This window comes from Brachyhypopomus gauderio, chromosome 13 (assembly GCF_052324685.1).
Source record: "Brachyhypopomus gauderio isolate BG-103 chromosome 13, BGAUD_0.2, whole genome shotgun sequence".
Taxonomy (NCBI): domain Eukaryota; kingdom Metazoa; phylum Chordata; class Actinopteri; order Gymnotiformes; family Hypopomidae; genus Brachyhypopomus; species Brachyhypopomus gauderio.
In genome coordinates, this window is record NC_135223.1 from 14,830,364 (window position 1) to 14,848,592 (window position 18,229).

General features: G+C 43.7%; 1 protein-coding gene across 2 annotated transcripts in view; it reads left to right on the top strand.

The window, feature by feature from the left end:
* The window catches only part of vav3a (vav 3 guanine nucleotide exchange factor a), an 87,645-nt gene that overhangs the window by 41,781 nt on the left and 27,635 nt on the right, over window positions 1–18,229 (top strand). For both annotated transcript variants that reach the window (XM_076971182.1, XM_076971183.1), the window contains exons 3-12: window positions 7,332–7,390; window positions 7,524–7,589; window positions 8,956–9,061; window positions 9,839–9,931; window positions 10,377–10,445; window positions 10,900–11,003; window positions 11,301–11,400; window positions 11,604–11,699; window positions 15,879–15,947; window positions 17,688–17,774. In XM_076971182.1, the coding sequence (XP_076827297.1) occupies window positions 7,332–7,390; window positions 7,524–7,589; window positions 8,956–9,061; window positions 9,839–9,931; window positions 10,377–10,445; window positions 10,900–11,003; window positions 11,301–11,400; window positions 11,604–11,699; window positions 15,879–15,947; window positions 17,688–17,774 (849 nt within the window). The remainder of the gene's footprint in view (window positions 1–7,331; window positions 7,391–7,523; window positions 7,590–8,955; window positions 9,062–9,838; window positions 9,932–10,376; window positions 10,446–10,899; window positions 11,004–11,300; window positions 11,401–11,603; window positions 11,700–15,878; window positions 15,948–17,687; window positions 17,775–18,229) is intronic.

Here is an 18,229-nt window from a genome sequence, read left to right on the forward strand (position 1 = left end):
GGCTACCACCCCCAGTCTAACGGAGAGGTTGAGCGTTACAATCAGGAGTTAGGGAGGTTTCTCCGACAATATTGCGTTTCTCAGCACGACTGGCACAAATACCTCCCGTATGGCAGAGTATGCTCGGAATTCTATTGTACACACCGCTACCAAACTCACGCCTTTTCAATGTGTATATGGTTACCAGCCTGCGTTTTTCCCGTGGGACAAAACACCAGCGGATGTCCCAGCCCTAGACGAGTGGTTTAAACACAGTGCCCGCACCTGGGAACTAGCACATGTACATTTACGACGCGCTCTACATACACGCAGGCTCAACGCGAACCGTCGTCGTCTCCCAGCGTTGATTTACCACCCAGGACAGAGAGTATGGCTGTCGACACAGAATCTCAACCTTAAGCAACAGAGCAAAAAACTTAGTCCACGATATATTGGTCAATTTAAAGTCCTCAGTAGAGTTAATGCAGTTACCTATAAACTCCTTTTACCATCACATTACCGTATTAACCCTGTCTTCCACGTCTCTCTCCTGAAGCCGGTTCACTACAGCCCGTTCACCGTACCCCCTGTGTCTGCTAAACCTCCTGACCCTCTGGAGATCGACGGTCGTCCAGCGTACATCGTCCGAGAGCTCTTGGAGTCCCGACGCCGGCGAGGTGGTCTGCAATATCTGGTGGATTGGGAAGGATATGGCCCCGAGGAACGGGCCTGGATTCCAGCGAGGGATGTTCTCTGCCCCACTATGATTGCTGATTTCCACGCAACGCACCCCAACTTTCCTGCCCCCCGGCGTCGCGGTCGCCCCCCGGCACGTCGTAGAGCGTCAGGTGCCGCTCCTTTGAGGGGGGGTACTGTAAGGAATGCCACCTGATCTTCCCTACCAGCCTCACCTGCCCCTCATTACCACGCCCCCTTTCAGTCACACTTATACACCTTCCCCAGCACGTCTCAGTCGCGAAGTATTGCCGACTCATGCCGCGTACCAAGCCGTTCTATTACCTGTCTGCCTTCCTGTGTTCTGACCCTCGCTTACGTCCCCGACCTTGTCTCCTGCCTAGTCCCTCTGTACCTCCTGACTTCTGCTCCCCCGGTATGACCCTGGACCGTCCTGACCACGCCAAGAACACGCTGTTACTTATCCTAGTACTCGTGATTCCCCTGCCTGTTTCTGTACCAGCATCTCATTTCAATAAAAGCGGTGTTCTTCCGCATTTGGATCCCTCTCTGCCTGGTCAATTCGTAACAGTTTTAAATAATATAAGTAAATAAATTAATTAGTTAATTTGAAATTCTCAAGCTAAATTTCGTTTCGGACTCAGGGACTAAAGACAGACGTAAAGCCTTCATTACAAATGTAAAGTTGTTTATCCCTGTCTATTAGGCCTGGGCGATATGTCGAGATTTTGAGAAATATCGATATATTTTCATACGAGATATAAGATGAGACAATATCGTTATATCGATATAGTCTATGTCGCGTTAGTTACACGTGTTATGGGTTGCGTACGAAACCGCTTACTTCCATACTGAATAGTCAGTGTTGTGCCAGTTCACAGCTTTTCTGAACTAGTTCAAGTTCAGTTCATACATGCTCAAAGTGAACAGTTCACGTTCAAAGTTCACAATTTTAATTATGAAATAGTTCAAAGTTCAGTTCATTTTACTTTTTTCGTGAGATATTCAAATGCTTTTTTTCACGATTTGGCTGTTGCGCAATCAAGGGGCGGACACAAATGCGAAGTAGAGAGTACAATCTCATTCGATTTTATTTCACATCTTACATTTGCAGACGACACGCGAGTGGACCGCGAATGACGTGGCATGATGAATAGAGAACTAACGCTTAATATACTAAAAGGCAGCGGAAATGACAAGGGCACAAAACTAGACCAAACAAGAGTACAACTAATTGTTACATACACCGACATGAACAAACACACGGGAAGCAAGTAACGGCCATACATGAACATGAAGACTAACAGAACATACATGTATTGCCAGGCACGATACCACGTTAGAGAACACAGAGACCAAACATGAACTGAAAACCTAAAACACTACGAACCTGAAAATGGAACAGAGACTTTAACCACACACAAACACGAAGCTAATCAAAACCACGAATCACAGATAAGGCGTGAATACGGCCGTGCACATCCAACTAGGAAATAAAGAAACGACAGTGATCCCCGAAGGTATAGTCTGGACATAGGCTATATATACACACCAACTAGGAGATAAAGAAACGACAATGATCCCCGAAGGTATAGTCTTTACATAGGCAATACAAACACACACACACACACACACATTTGTAAAACTAAGACGAGCTAACACGGAACAGCTGAAACAGAGGGGCGTGACAAGAACAAGGAAAACATAAAAACGACGAGACTAGAAGGGGCGGAGCCAGACGTGACAACTACAAGCTAGAAATCACTATACGTACTATATGTGCTATGCCTACCCCGCTCTGATGCAATTCATCATGGGTAACGTCGTGCGGAAGCCAGTATGTTATTAACTAGCCAGTATGTTAACTATTCTCAGCCGGACACTACGTTGCCCACAATGCATTGCGCACACAACGTCAAAACCATTTGTCTGGTGATACATGATTTAAGTGGCACCAGCGAGGGATGAACTTTCTCTCATTGCGTTTCAAAAGAGAAAACAGATGTCACTCAGTTTTCAATGGAAAACAAATTCCAACGTTCATTTACAGCAGTGGTTCTCAAACTTTTTCAATAATTCCCCACCTCAGAAGATGGGGAAATTCTATGCCCCACCACCAAAATGGCACGCCCCACACTTTGAGAAACGCTGATTTACAGTGATGTCTACCGTTCATGACACAACGTGAACTAATTCACGTTCAAGTTATTAAAAAATGTGTTGCGTTCAGTTCAACGAACACAATGAGCGTGTTCAATGAACGCATCATTCACGCACAACACTATGAATAGTGAATTTACTTGAGTTTCTTTTTTAACAACTTCCGCCCTGCCCCGCCTCTCTTCCTCGCTCAAATCATTTGGGACGTAGATTTGACTTATTACTGCCTCTTTGTTATTACCTTTTGGGAAGAAAAAATATCGAGATATATATCGTATATCGCCATTCATCTTAAAAATATCGAGATATTATTTTTGCTCCATATCGCCCAGCCTTACTGTCTATGGACCTGGGTACGGAAAGCAGGAGGTGTTCATCTCAGAATGCACATCCTGCTCTGTGGGTGTGTGTGGTGGTTGAGACAGACCTGTCTTTCGTTCTTTCGCTCGACACCCCCCCGGTCAACGAACACACCTGCACCCCCAGTTGTGTCCCCCCCACCTATGAGATCAAAATTACGTCCATGGTGAAGGTTGAGACCGATCTGTCCTGCTATGTGAGTGTGTATGAAGGTTGAGACAGACCTGTCCTGCTCTGTGGGTGTGTGTGGAGGTTGAGACAGACCTGTCCTGTCCTATGGGTGTGTATGGAGGTTGAGACAGACCTGTCCTGCTCTGTGGGTGTGTATGGAGAATGAGGCAGACCTGTCCTGCTCTGTGGGTGTGTGGGTGTCTGGTTCCACCCACTTGTTTCATGCCCTGCCACCCTGCAGCCCCGGAATAAATATAATTTGCAGCTGGATGAACCCATGTGACATTTTTCTTCATTTCTTTATATTTTAAGGCTAGTCTTGTGTTTCAAATAGCATAAATGTTTTATTTATGAGGACACTCACAGACGTGAAGAATGCACAGACATGGGGTGAACTTGGTGTGGCCACAGGAAGAGTAGGTATACATGAATATTTCTGTAGTTACCGTGAAAATTGTTCTCTTTTAAACAGCAGTTTTGTCAGATAAATAGCTACATTATGCTTTTAATTGCTTACATCCCCGAGATCCTAAAATAATGTGTGTGCAGGGTGAGAGCGTGGGTTTTTTGTTTTTTTTTTTTGGGGGGGGGGGGGGGGGGGCAGTTCACTACCAGTGAGGATTTAATACATTTACACAAAGTCTGCACAGTATTTCAGCAGCCTACATTTTTTACCATTTTGTAAATGACCAACTTTACATGTCAGTATCCTTAATACATGATGTGCTGAAAGTTCCCTGAATTCAGTAAACCCTTGACCAGTTCCTCTGCAACTCAGGAAACCAGCAAGTACATCCCTGCCTTTCAGATGCACAATCACTTCCTGCACCAACGGCTGGGATTTCCTGTTAGCTCGGATGCTAATTCCTCAACTACCTTAGCACTAAGCATTCACTCTCTCTGCAGTAACACTTGACTCTGCCTACTGCTCTACTGATCTTATAGATTAAAGGATAACAGTCATAGGCAAACTCGCTGGAATCTCCGGGTTCGGCAGAAGCAGTGTGCCCAAATGCTGCGTTAAACGTAGGGAACTGGTGTCAATATCTAAATGATATCCTACGATCTACATAATAAATGCATGTCTGCAAAATAGCATTACTGTGAAAAAGCACTGAAATGTGAAGTGGAACCTTATTGGTTTAATAAATACATTGGTCTAATACAGGCACACGAAAAGGAAACTTGCCTTCAGAACGAATACAGCTGAAAATTAGAGTTTGTCTTTATATTTAAGGTTGATATGTTCTGAAGTAATATTTCTTTGTACTAAAAAATATCATTAACCGTGTCCAGTCCCGATGATACACGTTGGTAAAACTGGGACGTCCTGACTGACCTCCTACGTGGTGGTGGAGGTGCGTGGGGTGCGTGCTCGCGTGCGTCTGGGCCTACACGGCTTTTGTTGGAGTAGCAGCCTGCTGCTGGTGTAGACCTGAGCAGGTGGGGAGGATGGCCCTCTCTCTGGGCCACCATCTTAATCACAGTCCCCCGTGCAGACGGAGATAAGGCTTAGATGAGGTGGATGTTTTTGGGGCGGTGGGCCACCATTTTATAGCCTCTCTGACTGAGGAGATGGCCGGTTGGGCTCTTATGTAGAACCACTGAAAAATGTGTATTTGGCACAGGCTATTCTGTCTCTCTCTTTCACTCTTTCTTTCTCTCACTCTTTCAGTCTCTTTCTTTCTTTCTTTCTTTCTTTCTTTCTTTCTCTCTCTCACTCTCTTCTGGAAAGGAACTGGGACCCTTAGTGATGTCTAGCACTTGACTGTAGATGTATCTGACACATCACAAGCACTGTTATGTGATGTTGGACCACAGTGTCTTTCATCTCCTTCAGGTGCAGTCATGCAACATGCATCTGTGCCACAATCTGCGTTTTGTAGTTATTTGTGCTGTCTGACTTTAGAGCAGAAGCAGGATGGTGCGTGCATGTGTATATATGTGTGCGTGCATCTGTGTCTGTGAATAAGTCAGTGTGTGTGTCTGTGTGTGCACGCATATGTGTGTCTGTGCATGTGTGCGGTGTGGCGATGTGTGTGCATGTGTCTGTGCCTAACTATGGCTTGTGGTCTGATTCTAATGCCTAAACTCCTGAAGTGCTGTGGGGGTTGGGCTGTTGAGCTGCAGCTGTGTTACTGCTTACTACTCCTTACTTACTCCTTACTTACTCCTTACTACTCCTTACTACTACTTACTACTCCTTACTACTCCTTACTACTACTAACTACTTACTACTCCTTACTTACTCCTTACTACTCCCTACTACTACTTACTACTTACCACTCCTTACTTACTCCTTACTACTCCTTACTACTACTTACTACTCCTTACTACTCCTTACTACACCTTACTACTACTTACTAATTACAACTCCTTACTTACTCCTTACTACTACTTACTACTTACCACTCCTTACTTACTCCTTACTACTCCTTACTACTACTTACTACTCCTTACTACACCTTACTACTACTTACTAATTACTACTCCTTACTTACTCCTTATTACTGCTCACTACTTACTAGGCCTACTCCTTACTTTCTCCTTACTACTTACTCCTTACTCCTTACTACTACTTACTACTTACTACTCCTTACTACTTACTCCTTACTACTTACTACTCCTTACCCAAGGCACAAGGACTGTGTGTGTGTATGTGTGTCTGTATTAGACATCAGTCTACATGTCGAACATGACTACACTTTCTAACATGAGTAGAGTGTTCGAATGTTCATTTTGAGGGAATGTGGAAGTAAATATTCTGGTGTTTTCCAGCTAATCAGATCAGAGTTGTCAAAAGCTCAGAGTCAGATGTTCTAAGAGAGCTGATCGAGTGGAACTTCCATGGACAGTTTTTATAAACTTACACATATTATAAACTGCTGGTGTTTTGAGTAAATTTTCCAGTTGAACCCTTCACGGCTGCTGTTGCTAACGATCGCTAGTTTGCATCATCAGCGCTAGCAAGTGAAACTTTACGCTCCCACTGTAGGACTGAGTTTACTCAGCGTAATTCACTGAATGAACACAACCACCTTCTTAATATTCAGACAAAGAAAAAGTGAGTTTAAGATTTTCTTTCAAAATGAATTAAAATGTAGGTCTGAACTCTGACACTGAAGCTGACCAACCTGAACAGGTGACTAAGGTCTCTTTCTCCCTCTCATTCCACCTGAAACATACATTGTTTTATGTGTACTGATTGTGATTTCTGTACTGTGACAGTTTAGCTGAATTAAACCCACCAGACCTGTTACGACCAATAACATTTGTACTCATCAGCCACCCCACTCAAGAAACACTAGCAAGTCTCTGACTGTGTCTCTAACTGTGTCTCTGACCCTGTGTCTCTAACCGTGTCTCTGACCCTGTTTCTGACTGTGTCTCTAACTGTGTCTCTGACCCTGTCTCTGAATCTATCTGACCGTGTCTTTGACCCTGTCTCTGACTATCTCACTGTCTCTAACTGTGTATCTGACTGTGTCTCTGACTCTATCAGACTGTGTCTTTGACCCTGTCTCTGACTCTATCTGACTGCCTCTGTCTCTGTCCCTGACCATTTCACTGACATGTCTCTGACCATGTCTGACTGCATCTCTGACCATTTTTGTTTATCCTAAACAGCCTACCACCTCCAAGTATATGGACAACAATATCAGTTATCAGTGAATCACAACTGCTTCAAATCCACCTCACTTAACAATACTGAATCACCAATTATACATTTGACTAGTTTGCAATGTCCCTTTGAAGTTAATTAATTCCACGAGTTATAATAAAGTACAATTTTATTAATGTACACTGCCCTCTGCTGGGAGCCTATGTGTATTGCATTAGTGCTATATATAGCCTACCGGTATAATGTTTTTTCTTTAAAATGTAACAGCTGTGCTTCTTCCTTTTAGGTCAGTGTACAAAGCCTACAACATTTTGTTTATAACATTGTTTTCTTTTGCTTTAAGGTTATGGACACACTGTCCAAACTCTCAAACACAATGACTGCACAACAAACTGGAATAAGGTAAGGTGTAGAAATCAGGAGTTAAGCACAGATGATCACAGACTATGCAGTGTTTAGACTGTTAGTACACAAAATTCTCTCTCTCTCTCTCCCTCTCTCTCTCTCTCTCTCTCTCTCTATCTCTGATTTGAAGGCCATTTCCAACAGAAGAAAGTGTAGAGGATGAAGACATCTACAATCACCTGGAAGACCTAATAGAGTAAGAACTCTCTAATAGAGTAAGAACACTCTAGTAGTGTAAGAACGCTCTAATAGAGTAGGAAAACTCTAAAAGTGTAAGGACACTCTAATAGAGTATGAATACTGTAAATGAGTTAGAACACTCTAATAGTGTAATAGAGTAAGAATACTGTAAAATAATACTCTAAAAGAGTAGGAACTCTAATAGTGTAAGAACACTCTATTAGAGTAAGAATACTCTAAAAGAGTAAGAACACTAATAGACTAAGAATGCTAACAGTTCAGAGGTCATTCTAATATATCATTCACACACACACACACACACACACACACACACACACACACACACACACACACACACACACACACACACACACACACACACACACACACACACACCCGGACATAATGAATGAGCTGTGATAAACACACAGAGGCCCAGCTCCTGTGTGTGAGACGGTTTATTTAGATGTTGGAAGAGGCTTCTCCCCAAAGGAGCTCCATTGTTTTGCTCTGCTGTTTCTGCGGTGCTATACAACAATGCAGATGAGACTGTTTTACTAGGGCTGTAGTCTTCCATTACCCTCCCAGAAGGACAGTAACCCAGACATCTCAGTTAGACATCACTGCTCAGCAGTCTCTAGTAGGGCTGATCGAAACAAAGCATTGGCTAAAGTGATTTTTAATGATTTATTTATTTTTTGGTATTGCAATTTTAACATATTTTAACACTACATTTCACACTTCAGCACAAACTAAAAGGACCGCAAATCACATCCTCAGTCAAATCAATGCATAACAGACATCCACCAATAACAGACATCCACCAATAACAGACATCCCTCCATAACAGATATCCACACATCACAGATATCCACTCATAACAGACATCCACCAATAACCCATAACAGATATCCACCCATAACCCATACCAGACCTCCACCCATAACCCATAACAGACATTCACCCATAACCCATAACAGACACCTACCCTTAACCAATAACATTCATCCACCCATAACAGACATCCACAAAAAAACAGACATCCACCCATGACCCATAACAGGCATCCACACATAACAGACATCCACCCATAACAGATGCTACACATAACAGACATCCACCTATAACCAATAACATACATCCACCCATAACAGACATCCACCCATAACAGACATCCACACATAATCCATATCAGTATACAGTAATCAGGAATCAGCAATCTGCTTTTATTTAATTTTAAAACTGGAAAATGGTGCAGGTGTGGATGTCAGGTCTTCTGTGTTGATCTATAGATGTGTCCCTCTGACGTGTGTGTGTGTCTGTTTGTTAGTCTTGATGTTTTATCTTCTGTACGTGCCTGTGTGATGTTCTGTGCCCTGCAGTGAGAATGGTGTGGATGATGAAGAGGACCTGTATGACTGTGTGTATGATGATGATGGTGGGGAGGTGTATGAAGACCTGATGAAGGCAGAGGCAGGTGCTCCAGTGGTGAGTGGAACATTACAGACTGCTAACTCTCATATCAATTCACTTTCTTACTTTTTGCATGGCATGCATCTAATAAGAGGACTGAATTAGGTTGGATTCAACCTTGGATATCAGCTTATCTATTCTGCTGAGGAGGCCAATGCAGTAAATATGCATGGCTATTGAAACAGCAAGATGCTATAGTACTGTAATTATAGTTAGCATGAAGCCACGGACGTAGTTTTGATTTCATAAGTGGGGGGGACACAACCTGGGGTGGCGAACTGTTGAGTGGGGGGGGGGTTGAATGAAAATTGTTGAGCGCTGTGAACAAAAATTGTTGAGCGGGGGGGGGGGGGGAGCTCGGAGCTGCATGATCCTAGTGCTAGATTTGTCGCTATTTGGATATTGTTTTTTTAACCGTTAAAAAGTGGGGGGGACATGACTTCGTCGCTACTTAAATATTTGGTTTTAACTGTAAAAACTGGGGGGGACCAAAACCGGCTTTTGAAAAAGTGGGGGGGACATGTCCCCCCCGTCCCCCCCCAAAACTACGTCCGTGCATGAAGCTAAGTCAGCGTGAGCAAATGCAGAGGACTAGAACATGGTGTGAAGAGTAAAGACATATGCAGTTAATTAGAGCTGCCTGCTTCCCACTATCTCTATGTCTCTCACAATGTTTTCCTCTGTGTGTGTGTGTGTGTGTGTGTGTGTGTGTGTGTGTGTGTGTGTGTGTGTGTGTGTGTGTGTATGTGTGTGAGTGTCTGAAATAACACTGTACGCCTCATCTAATTGCAGAAGCAGGCAGAGACAGACATCAGGAGCTGCTGTCTAGCTGAGATCAGACAGACAGAAGAGAAGTACACAGAGACACTGGAGTCTATAGAGAAAGTACGCTGCACCCACGCGGTCCACGCGGTCCACACGGTTCACGTGGCCCAATCTGTCCACACGGTTCACGTGGCCCACGCTGTCCACACAGTCCACACGGTCATGCAGCCTTCAGTAACCACGTGAATCATTAACTAGCCCTTAATGCTCAACCCATGTTCTCGAAAGCTGTGAAGTGAGGCAGGAAAATCCCAGCTACAGGAAGTGTTAAATCATCCACTGACCATTACAGTGCAATGTTGTAGGAAATTTGGAATGTTGTAGGAAACTTTATGTTGGTAAAGTTACAATTTGGAGTTAAATAAAAAATGTAATGTATATAAAAAAAATGTGTAAATACCAATTATATTCAGTGCAATCAAACAAATATAATATCCACAAATCAATATTGTTCACATTTGAGGTGCCTGTAATGCTTGGATCCAAACTCCCCTCTATTCCTCAGTTCTTCTTGCGGCCTCTGGAGCAGTTTCTAAACGCTGGGGAGATCGAGAAGGTCTTCGTCAACATTCCTGTGAGTTTGGAGATAACAGCAGAGAACTGCATAGTCGGTTGTGCCACCAGGCCCCTTTGTGGAGCTCCAATGTCCTGCAGACCTCCAAGCCACACCCAGCACCCGGAGAACTGTGGCCTTCTAAAGATGCTGTCAGATGGACGTGCTGTGTCCCATTTAGGAGTGCAGCATCCTGTAAAACGTTCTGCAGCAGACCTAGGGGGAGGGGCTTAGTGGGCGTGGCCTCTGAGCTGCCCACCACTGTTATAGTTTTACTGTTTGTTTTTCTTCTTTTGTAACAAAGCATAGATGTCCAGTCATGCTCATTGAAATATAATGTGCTGAAGAGTTTCGTTTTAACAGGCCTAGCTCATTACAGTTTACAGGAGCATGTAAATATTGGAGGCAGATGGGTTTAGACAGAGTTGCATGGGACCCTGTGACCTGACAGTGTGCCCCCTGCTGTTGGAAACAGGAACTTGTGAAAGTGCACAAAGGTCTTTTGCAAGACCTCCAGAACTCTATCGGTCACCAAAGTGCCAGCAACCTCTTCCAGATCTTCTTGGATTACAAGGAGAGGTAAGACTTTACTGTGCTCTGAGGAAACTTTCACGTCTAGTTCGACTTTCTTTTGCCTACCTTCTGAATTAATTTATTCGTTCAGTCATTCAGTCATACGCTCACAATCTGTCACACAATCATTACCTTTGTATAACAAGAACTGAGAATGTGTGTTTTAAATAACTGGTATACAGATGCAGAGTCATACAGACAAAAATATGTTATAGATATAACAAGAATCTTGTACAAGAAGAAATAATGCACATGTGAGGAAGTAGACACAGGGAGAGAAAGAATAAAGCTCTTATCTTACAGGTTACTCATCTACGGGAAATACTGCAGTCATGTTGAAACAGCCATCGCTTGTCTGGATGAGATCTGTAAGGATAAAGAGGACGTGAGACAGAAATTAGAGGTAACACACCCTATTCCTGCTCAAACAGGTGAAGGCTTAAAGATTTTGTTGCAGCTCAACACTTCCCTCTGCTGTTTTTCTGTGGTATTACACATTGCCATTTCGTCATGTATTCCAAATGATGGTATATTATCTTTGGCCATATAAACCCATATATGTGACTATAATAATAATGTTTTTGGTATTACTGTTTGTGTTCTTAGGTCTGCTCAAAAAGGGCAAATAATGGGAAGTTTACATTAAGAGATCTCCTCGTTGTTCCAATGCAGAGAGTCCTAAAGTATCATCTGCTCCTACAGGTTAGCATTGTGTGTGTGTGTGTGTGTGTGTGTGTGTGTGTGTGTGTGTGTGTGTGTGTGTGTGTGTGTGTTTGGCGTAGTTGCAGGCTAAATGTGCTTCATAACTATGCAAACAAGACTGACACTCTGTAGCCTCTTTACAATGTTTGCCAGTTCACTCCAGTTCAATTAAGTGCCATTCAGTTTATTCATTATATACAATTGAACAGTAGAGCAAAAAGCTTCAAGTGCAACACTCCCCCTCCAGCTCAGGGCTCACAGCTCCACGTGTCTCTGTCCCCCTGCTGTTAACCTTCCAATACAAGTCCTTTTATATTCCTTCTTTTGTATTTCCCATTCACTTGGGCCACCTCTATTAAAACTGCTATCGTTTATCGTACCTTTTTGCATCTCATCTGAAACAAATACGAGCCTCTTGTAATTCCAGGACGAAACATGAGAGAACGTGAAGACGGGCGTTTTTAAAATAAACAACCATTAAATAATGTGATAAAAAGTGAATTATTTCGAATCATTTTAAGTATATGTATAAATATTTAACCTAATTAAGTTTAACGTGCTGGGAAATATTGAAATGGACCGAAAGTCACGTACAAGTGCTTTAATTCCACCTTGTAAAGGTGTATGAACCCTGCAAATATGACATTGTTCATTGTGCTGAGGTGCATGACCTCGCAAATCGACAGCGCGCGATATATATATATATATATATATATATATATATATATATATATATATATATATATGTATATATATATATATATATATATATATATATATATATATATATATATATATATATATATATATATATATATACACACACACACACACACACACACACACACACACACACACACACACACACACACACGTTTTTCTTCAGATATCTATGAACACTGAATGGCCACTTGATCGAGGGATCTGAGTGACTTTAAATGAGACAGAGACCAGTAGGCCAGTCAGGGACCAGAACCTCCAAAACACCAGCCAAAGTGCTCAGGGGAGGAAGCCAAGAACCGGTCTGATGAACAATGAAGCCTTGAGGCAAACTGTAGCCGAACACCACGAGTACAACGCCGGTGCTCCCATTAACACGTCCGCACACGGCTCCTCGTTCCTTAGCACAGATGGCCCATAACAGCAGATGTTTGAGTGCCACTGCTGTGTCTGTGAAACAGAAAAGCAAGACTAAAAGAGCCTGTTGCACCACTATAATGGAAGGGCAGGACTCGCAGAACCCGTCCTGTCGGGTATCAACTGTCCAGACGGGTGGAGGTGGCAGAGTCGTGGTGTAGGGGATGTAGAGATCCAGACATACGCTGCTACCACTTGATGCCTGTGGATGGATGTTTGGGGAGCAGGGCTCACCTGAGCGTTGTAGCTGAGAGCGTTTGTCTCTGCACGGCAGCTGTTTACCCTACGGCACAAGGACACGTTCAGCAGGACCGTCCGCCCTGCCACAAGGGTCATATAGTCATTGATTGGTTCCAGGAACATGACAGAGTTTTCCTTGCTTGCCTGGCCTTCACAGTCCCCAGATCTTAATCCTATAGGTCATCTCTGGGACAAGGTAGAACAGGCTGTTCAGATCATGTCAGTGCCTCCATCTAATTTGCCGCATCTGTGAGAAGCTGTCCTGTCTGCAGGGGTCGGGATATTCCTGCAGAAGGATTTAGAAACACCTAGTAGAACCTATGAAATGACAAATCGCAAGGAAGCAGGAGTTCAAAGTGCTTCTGATTTAATAGAAGGAGGAACTAGTGTATATATGAAAATGTACATGTGTGTACACGTGTGTGTGTGTGTGTGTGTGTGTGTGTGTGTGTGTGTGTGTGTGTGTGTGTGTGTGTGTGTGTGTGTGTGTGTGTGTGTGTCTGTGTCTGTGTCTGTGTGTGTGTCTATGTGTTGTGTTTGTGTGTTCGTGTGTGGCAGTGTCTTATAATTATCAAGCAAGTAGGATGTCAGACAGAGGCTTTATCCTGATGAAAACACCACTGGAGATTCACTAAAAGGAAAGCAGTGCCTGCAGTACTACAAGCCTCCACAAGGGTGCAGTGTAGACTACAGTGTAGTTTTTTCAAACATCCACATACTGCTGTGTGGTCAATGTAATCTTTCAGTTCTGTGTTCTCTCTGTGTGTGTGTGTGTGAGAACAGTCAACATATTCTGACATGAATATTTCATCGTGGGCCTCTCGCTGTCCATCACACATTGCATGCAGTTTATGCTCTGTGTGACCTAGACATGCCAGGATTGGAAAATAAATGAGTGAGGCTAGGCTAGAGAGAGACAGACAAACAGACAGACAGACAGACAGACAAAAGGAGCAGGAGGTGAGAATATCAAAAAGAAAAATGAGAGAAGGTGGGAGAGAGAGGAATAGAGACAGATAGAGAGATTAAAGGAGAAAGGGTAAGAATAGCTGAGGCTAGGTAGAGGTGCATATGAGTCAGGGTCATGAACAGCAACGTAACAGAGAACTAACCAGACTAGAGCAGATAAAATGACAGCATATAGCCCTGAAATCAGAACGACAGCATGACAGTCTCTCACAGAAATCACCAGTAGTCTCCCATAGTCTCCACCAGCAGTCTCCCACAGACCCCAACATCACTCTCCCACAGATCCCAACATCAGTCTCCCACAGACCCCAGCGTTATCTAGCAAACTTCAACATTCTACAACAAACCCCAATGTCTCCAGAGCTCTCCAGAACTGTCCCATCAAGCTCCAGAACAGTTCAAGCTCCCTCCAACAACCCCCAAAATTCCCCAACTAAACCCAGTATTCTCTGTCAAACCCCCAAATTCCCATTCTTCAAGAAACTCCAGCATTCTTTAACATACTAACAAACAAATCCAACACTCTCAAACATAAGATAATGTTATCCAAGAAATCCCAACATAAATAAGCATTTGCAGCCAAACATTAGCATTTAATCGATTCATTGTTAGCTTCTCAAAAGTCAGTTTTTGTTGTAGGCTCTGGAATAAAGGCTTACAGGGCAGAGGCAGCCACAGCGTTTAGGGCTGGGCAGCTTAGCCTTGTTGCACACAGTTAGCCAATAAAGAGTGCATGAAGAACTCAATAAGATTAAGTTGTGAGCTGCATGTTTGGAGCAGTGGCTATTGATTAAATAACAAAGCGGATAAAGGGAGACGACCGAGACAAGAGCACTCACGCATCTCTCCTCTTCCCGAAATGATCCCTGCTTTCCGCAAAACCACACGCCTTGCGCAAGACAGCACATGATGTCTTTGGTCATTTCTCATGGCTTCAACATATTTCATATTGTTCTTTCCAATCTTTCTCTCCAACCTCACTGCCTCTTGTAGCTCCCTCCTACATACATCCCTCCCTCTCTCTGTCTATATCTCTTTCTTTGTCCCTCTCTCTGTTTCACCCCCTCTCTCGTTCTTATTCTCTTTCATCTTGTCTCTCTGTCTGTCTGTCTCTCTTTCTCTATATGTCCCTATTTCTCGTTTTGTGCCAGTAAACCGAGTGGGGATGAAAAAATAAGATGGCGGGCATCTCGCATTTGATAACAGCAGCCAGGTTGGGGCTGACTGAGGCAGGGGATTTGGCTGCTGTTAGGTGGCAGTCTGTCAGGCTGAGGGGGGAGCGTTTATCAGGCAAAGTCTGTACAATCGGGCCTGCTTATTCCACACACCCAAGGCCCTGTTTACCCCACCCAGCAGCACGGAGGCAATCTCGCCACCTAAAAGACATTTATTTCTCATTCCAGTTCTGGAAACTGCCACGCTGGTTCGGGATATCATTTCCAACTTGGTGTTTTCGTTGGTGTGTGTGTGTGTGTGTGTGTGTGTGTGAGCGTGTGGGAGGGCAAGAGTTCCGTGCGTGATGAAAATGTTAATGACGATGATTCTTTGTGCCTGATGGTTTACTTTGGTTTAAGGTGTATAATAGAGGATAGTACTGTGAGAACTGGAGGGAAAGTGATTTTAACAACTCTTCCAAAACTATTCACATCATCGTGGATGTGCAGTTAAACACCTGTCACAGAGAGACAGGGATTGTAATGGCAGCACCCGAGTGCCCTGTCCCATCTGTCTGACAGGACGTGACTCAATCACACGCTCAATAATTACCATCAGGACACCAGTGTCTGAATGCCCTAGCGATCTGTACTCAGCCTTTGTTTCTCATCTATACAGGAATTAGTGAAACACACTCACGACAGCACAGAGAAAAGCAACCTGCGCACAGCCCTGGACGCCATGAAGGTGAGCCGTGAAGAAGAAACCAAACCCGCATGTTCTCCGAAGACAAACATCTTCAAACGATCACCACATTCTCCGACGACAAAAACACTCCAACACCATTTTGCTAAGACTTTCTCCAAAAACTCTCCAGCACCAATATCCGCCAAACAAAACCAGCACCAGTAAACCCAAAAACACTCTCCAACAGCAGCTTTCTCCAAACTAAAAGACACCAGTAATGCCAATGCTAATATTTTTCAACACTACGCTTTAGAATATTCAGAAAAAAACAAATCTTATTTTTTTGTTATATCTTTAAATCTCATTTGTCACGGGCGAAGAACGCGCAGATAAGAGAAGGAGGAAGCAAACACGCAGCTGAAGCGTTTACTGAAAATGAACGAAAATGAAACCCAGACATGAAACAGTGCGCTAACACGAACAAAAGAAGTCACGTAACATAATAATGATGAACAGAGGACACAAAACAGGGCTTAAATAAGGCTGAACATAATCACATAATAACCCCCAGGTGGTGTGACTACTGACATCTAATGCACGCCACCTGAGACAGGCGTGGACTGACTAAACAAGACAAGTGACAGAAACCCAACATAAACACAAGCCCACGTGTTCAGCGCTGCTGAGTGTCTGTGCATGCAGACAGGGAAGGTCAGCATCGTGACATCATTCTTAATTTTAAAATGTACATTATCACATCTACTGTCAGAGTGAGTGACACTCTCAAATTTCGAATTTTTTTTTTTCGCCATGAACGCACACACATGCAGGCACCTTTGGAATTGTTTTCCACTGTTCTCACCAGCACCAAATAATCAGTAGAAACACACTTGTGTTCCTTCTCGTCCTCGTCAGACACCGCACCCCCTCATACAAGAACATTTTATGGCTTCGCTGTGTCCCTTTCGGGGGGACACTTAAGCTCCCTCTCAGAATCCTGTCACTGAATTATAACTCAGCTTAAAACCACTTCCCTTTGGCTGCTGGGGAAAGCCACTGATGTGTGAATGGCATACAGCCGGAGTCCGGCCAGGGCCTAGATGCTACTGCTGCCTTCAGCATCACGAGACTCTGTCTTCCGCTCACGTATAACACTATGTGGTCCTGAGACATTTGCTCTCTAGCTGTCATGGGGGGGGGGGGGGCTCTTGACTCTCTGATGATCAAGGTAGCACGTGAACCCATCGTGACAGGTAAGTGCACTGTAATAGATGCAAGTGATGCACAGTGAAGACTGCTGCTAGCGTGGAGGAGCTGGGTTGATTTCATTTGGCTAAATTAGCCACTTAGCATTGATTGGGCTGTGGGGCTAACACAGTTAACTGCCTCGAGTGCTCCAGCTATCAAGGTGGAGAGCTGTGAACAGGCCCTTCAGTGCCTGATTAGCCTATAGCGTGTGAAGAAGTAGAGACTCACAGGTCCTGGCAGGAATCACAACGTTGTGTTTGAAAATGATGTAAACACTTTATTTTTCCCTGTCATTTTTCTTCCTTTCTCTCTCTTCATCTCTCTCTCTCTTTCTCTCCTTCTTTCTCTCTTTCCCCTTAGCGTTTAATCATAAAAAGTCCCAAGGTAGAGAGAGTTTGAGCATGAGGAAGTTAAGGGCTTCATTGGCAGCTCAACAGGGAAGGGGACTTCTTGGAGGGAAGGAAGTAGTGTGTGCTTAAGTGTGGAAGAGTGGCATGTGTAGTCAGCCCTAGGCCACTTGGTTGTGTGATATGGAGTTGTGTTGTCCTGCAGGACTTGGCACAGTACGTCAACGAGGTGAAAAGAGACAATGAGACACTGAGGGAAATCGAACAGTATCAGAAATCCATCGAGAACCTGGTGAGTGAAATGAAACCCACACACAGAGGTATCAAGCACTGTAGACTAGAAACAAGTCAAAGGGGGTTTTGTATGAGTTGTAAAGGACTGCAGGTGACAGCCATTGTGGATCACTTCCTGAAACACTGCCTCCTTGAGGCAGCCTGGCTCAGCACGGACCAATTCATCACACGGCTATGTTCAATGAAACCATTAGCTTATTCCCACAGGAACTAATCTGAGCAATTAAAGCGCCACGAGATGGTGTATCTCTTAAAAGTCACACACTTTTTGACCTGACTCCTAACACAGTTTGCTTCTGTTTGCAGAATATAAATAAGTCTTGTGAGAATAAATGATTTATTGAACTGTCTAGTCTTATGTCTTGTCTTGGAATTAGAATGGTAATACCACAAAGGTATTTAAAAAGTCTGGTATTTTCTAATAGTTCTGATACTTTCACCACAAATATTGAA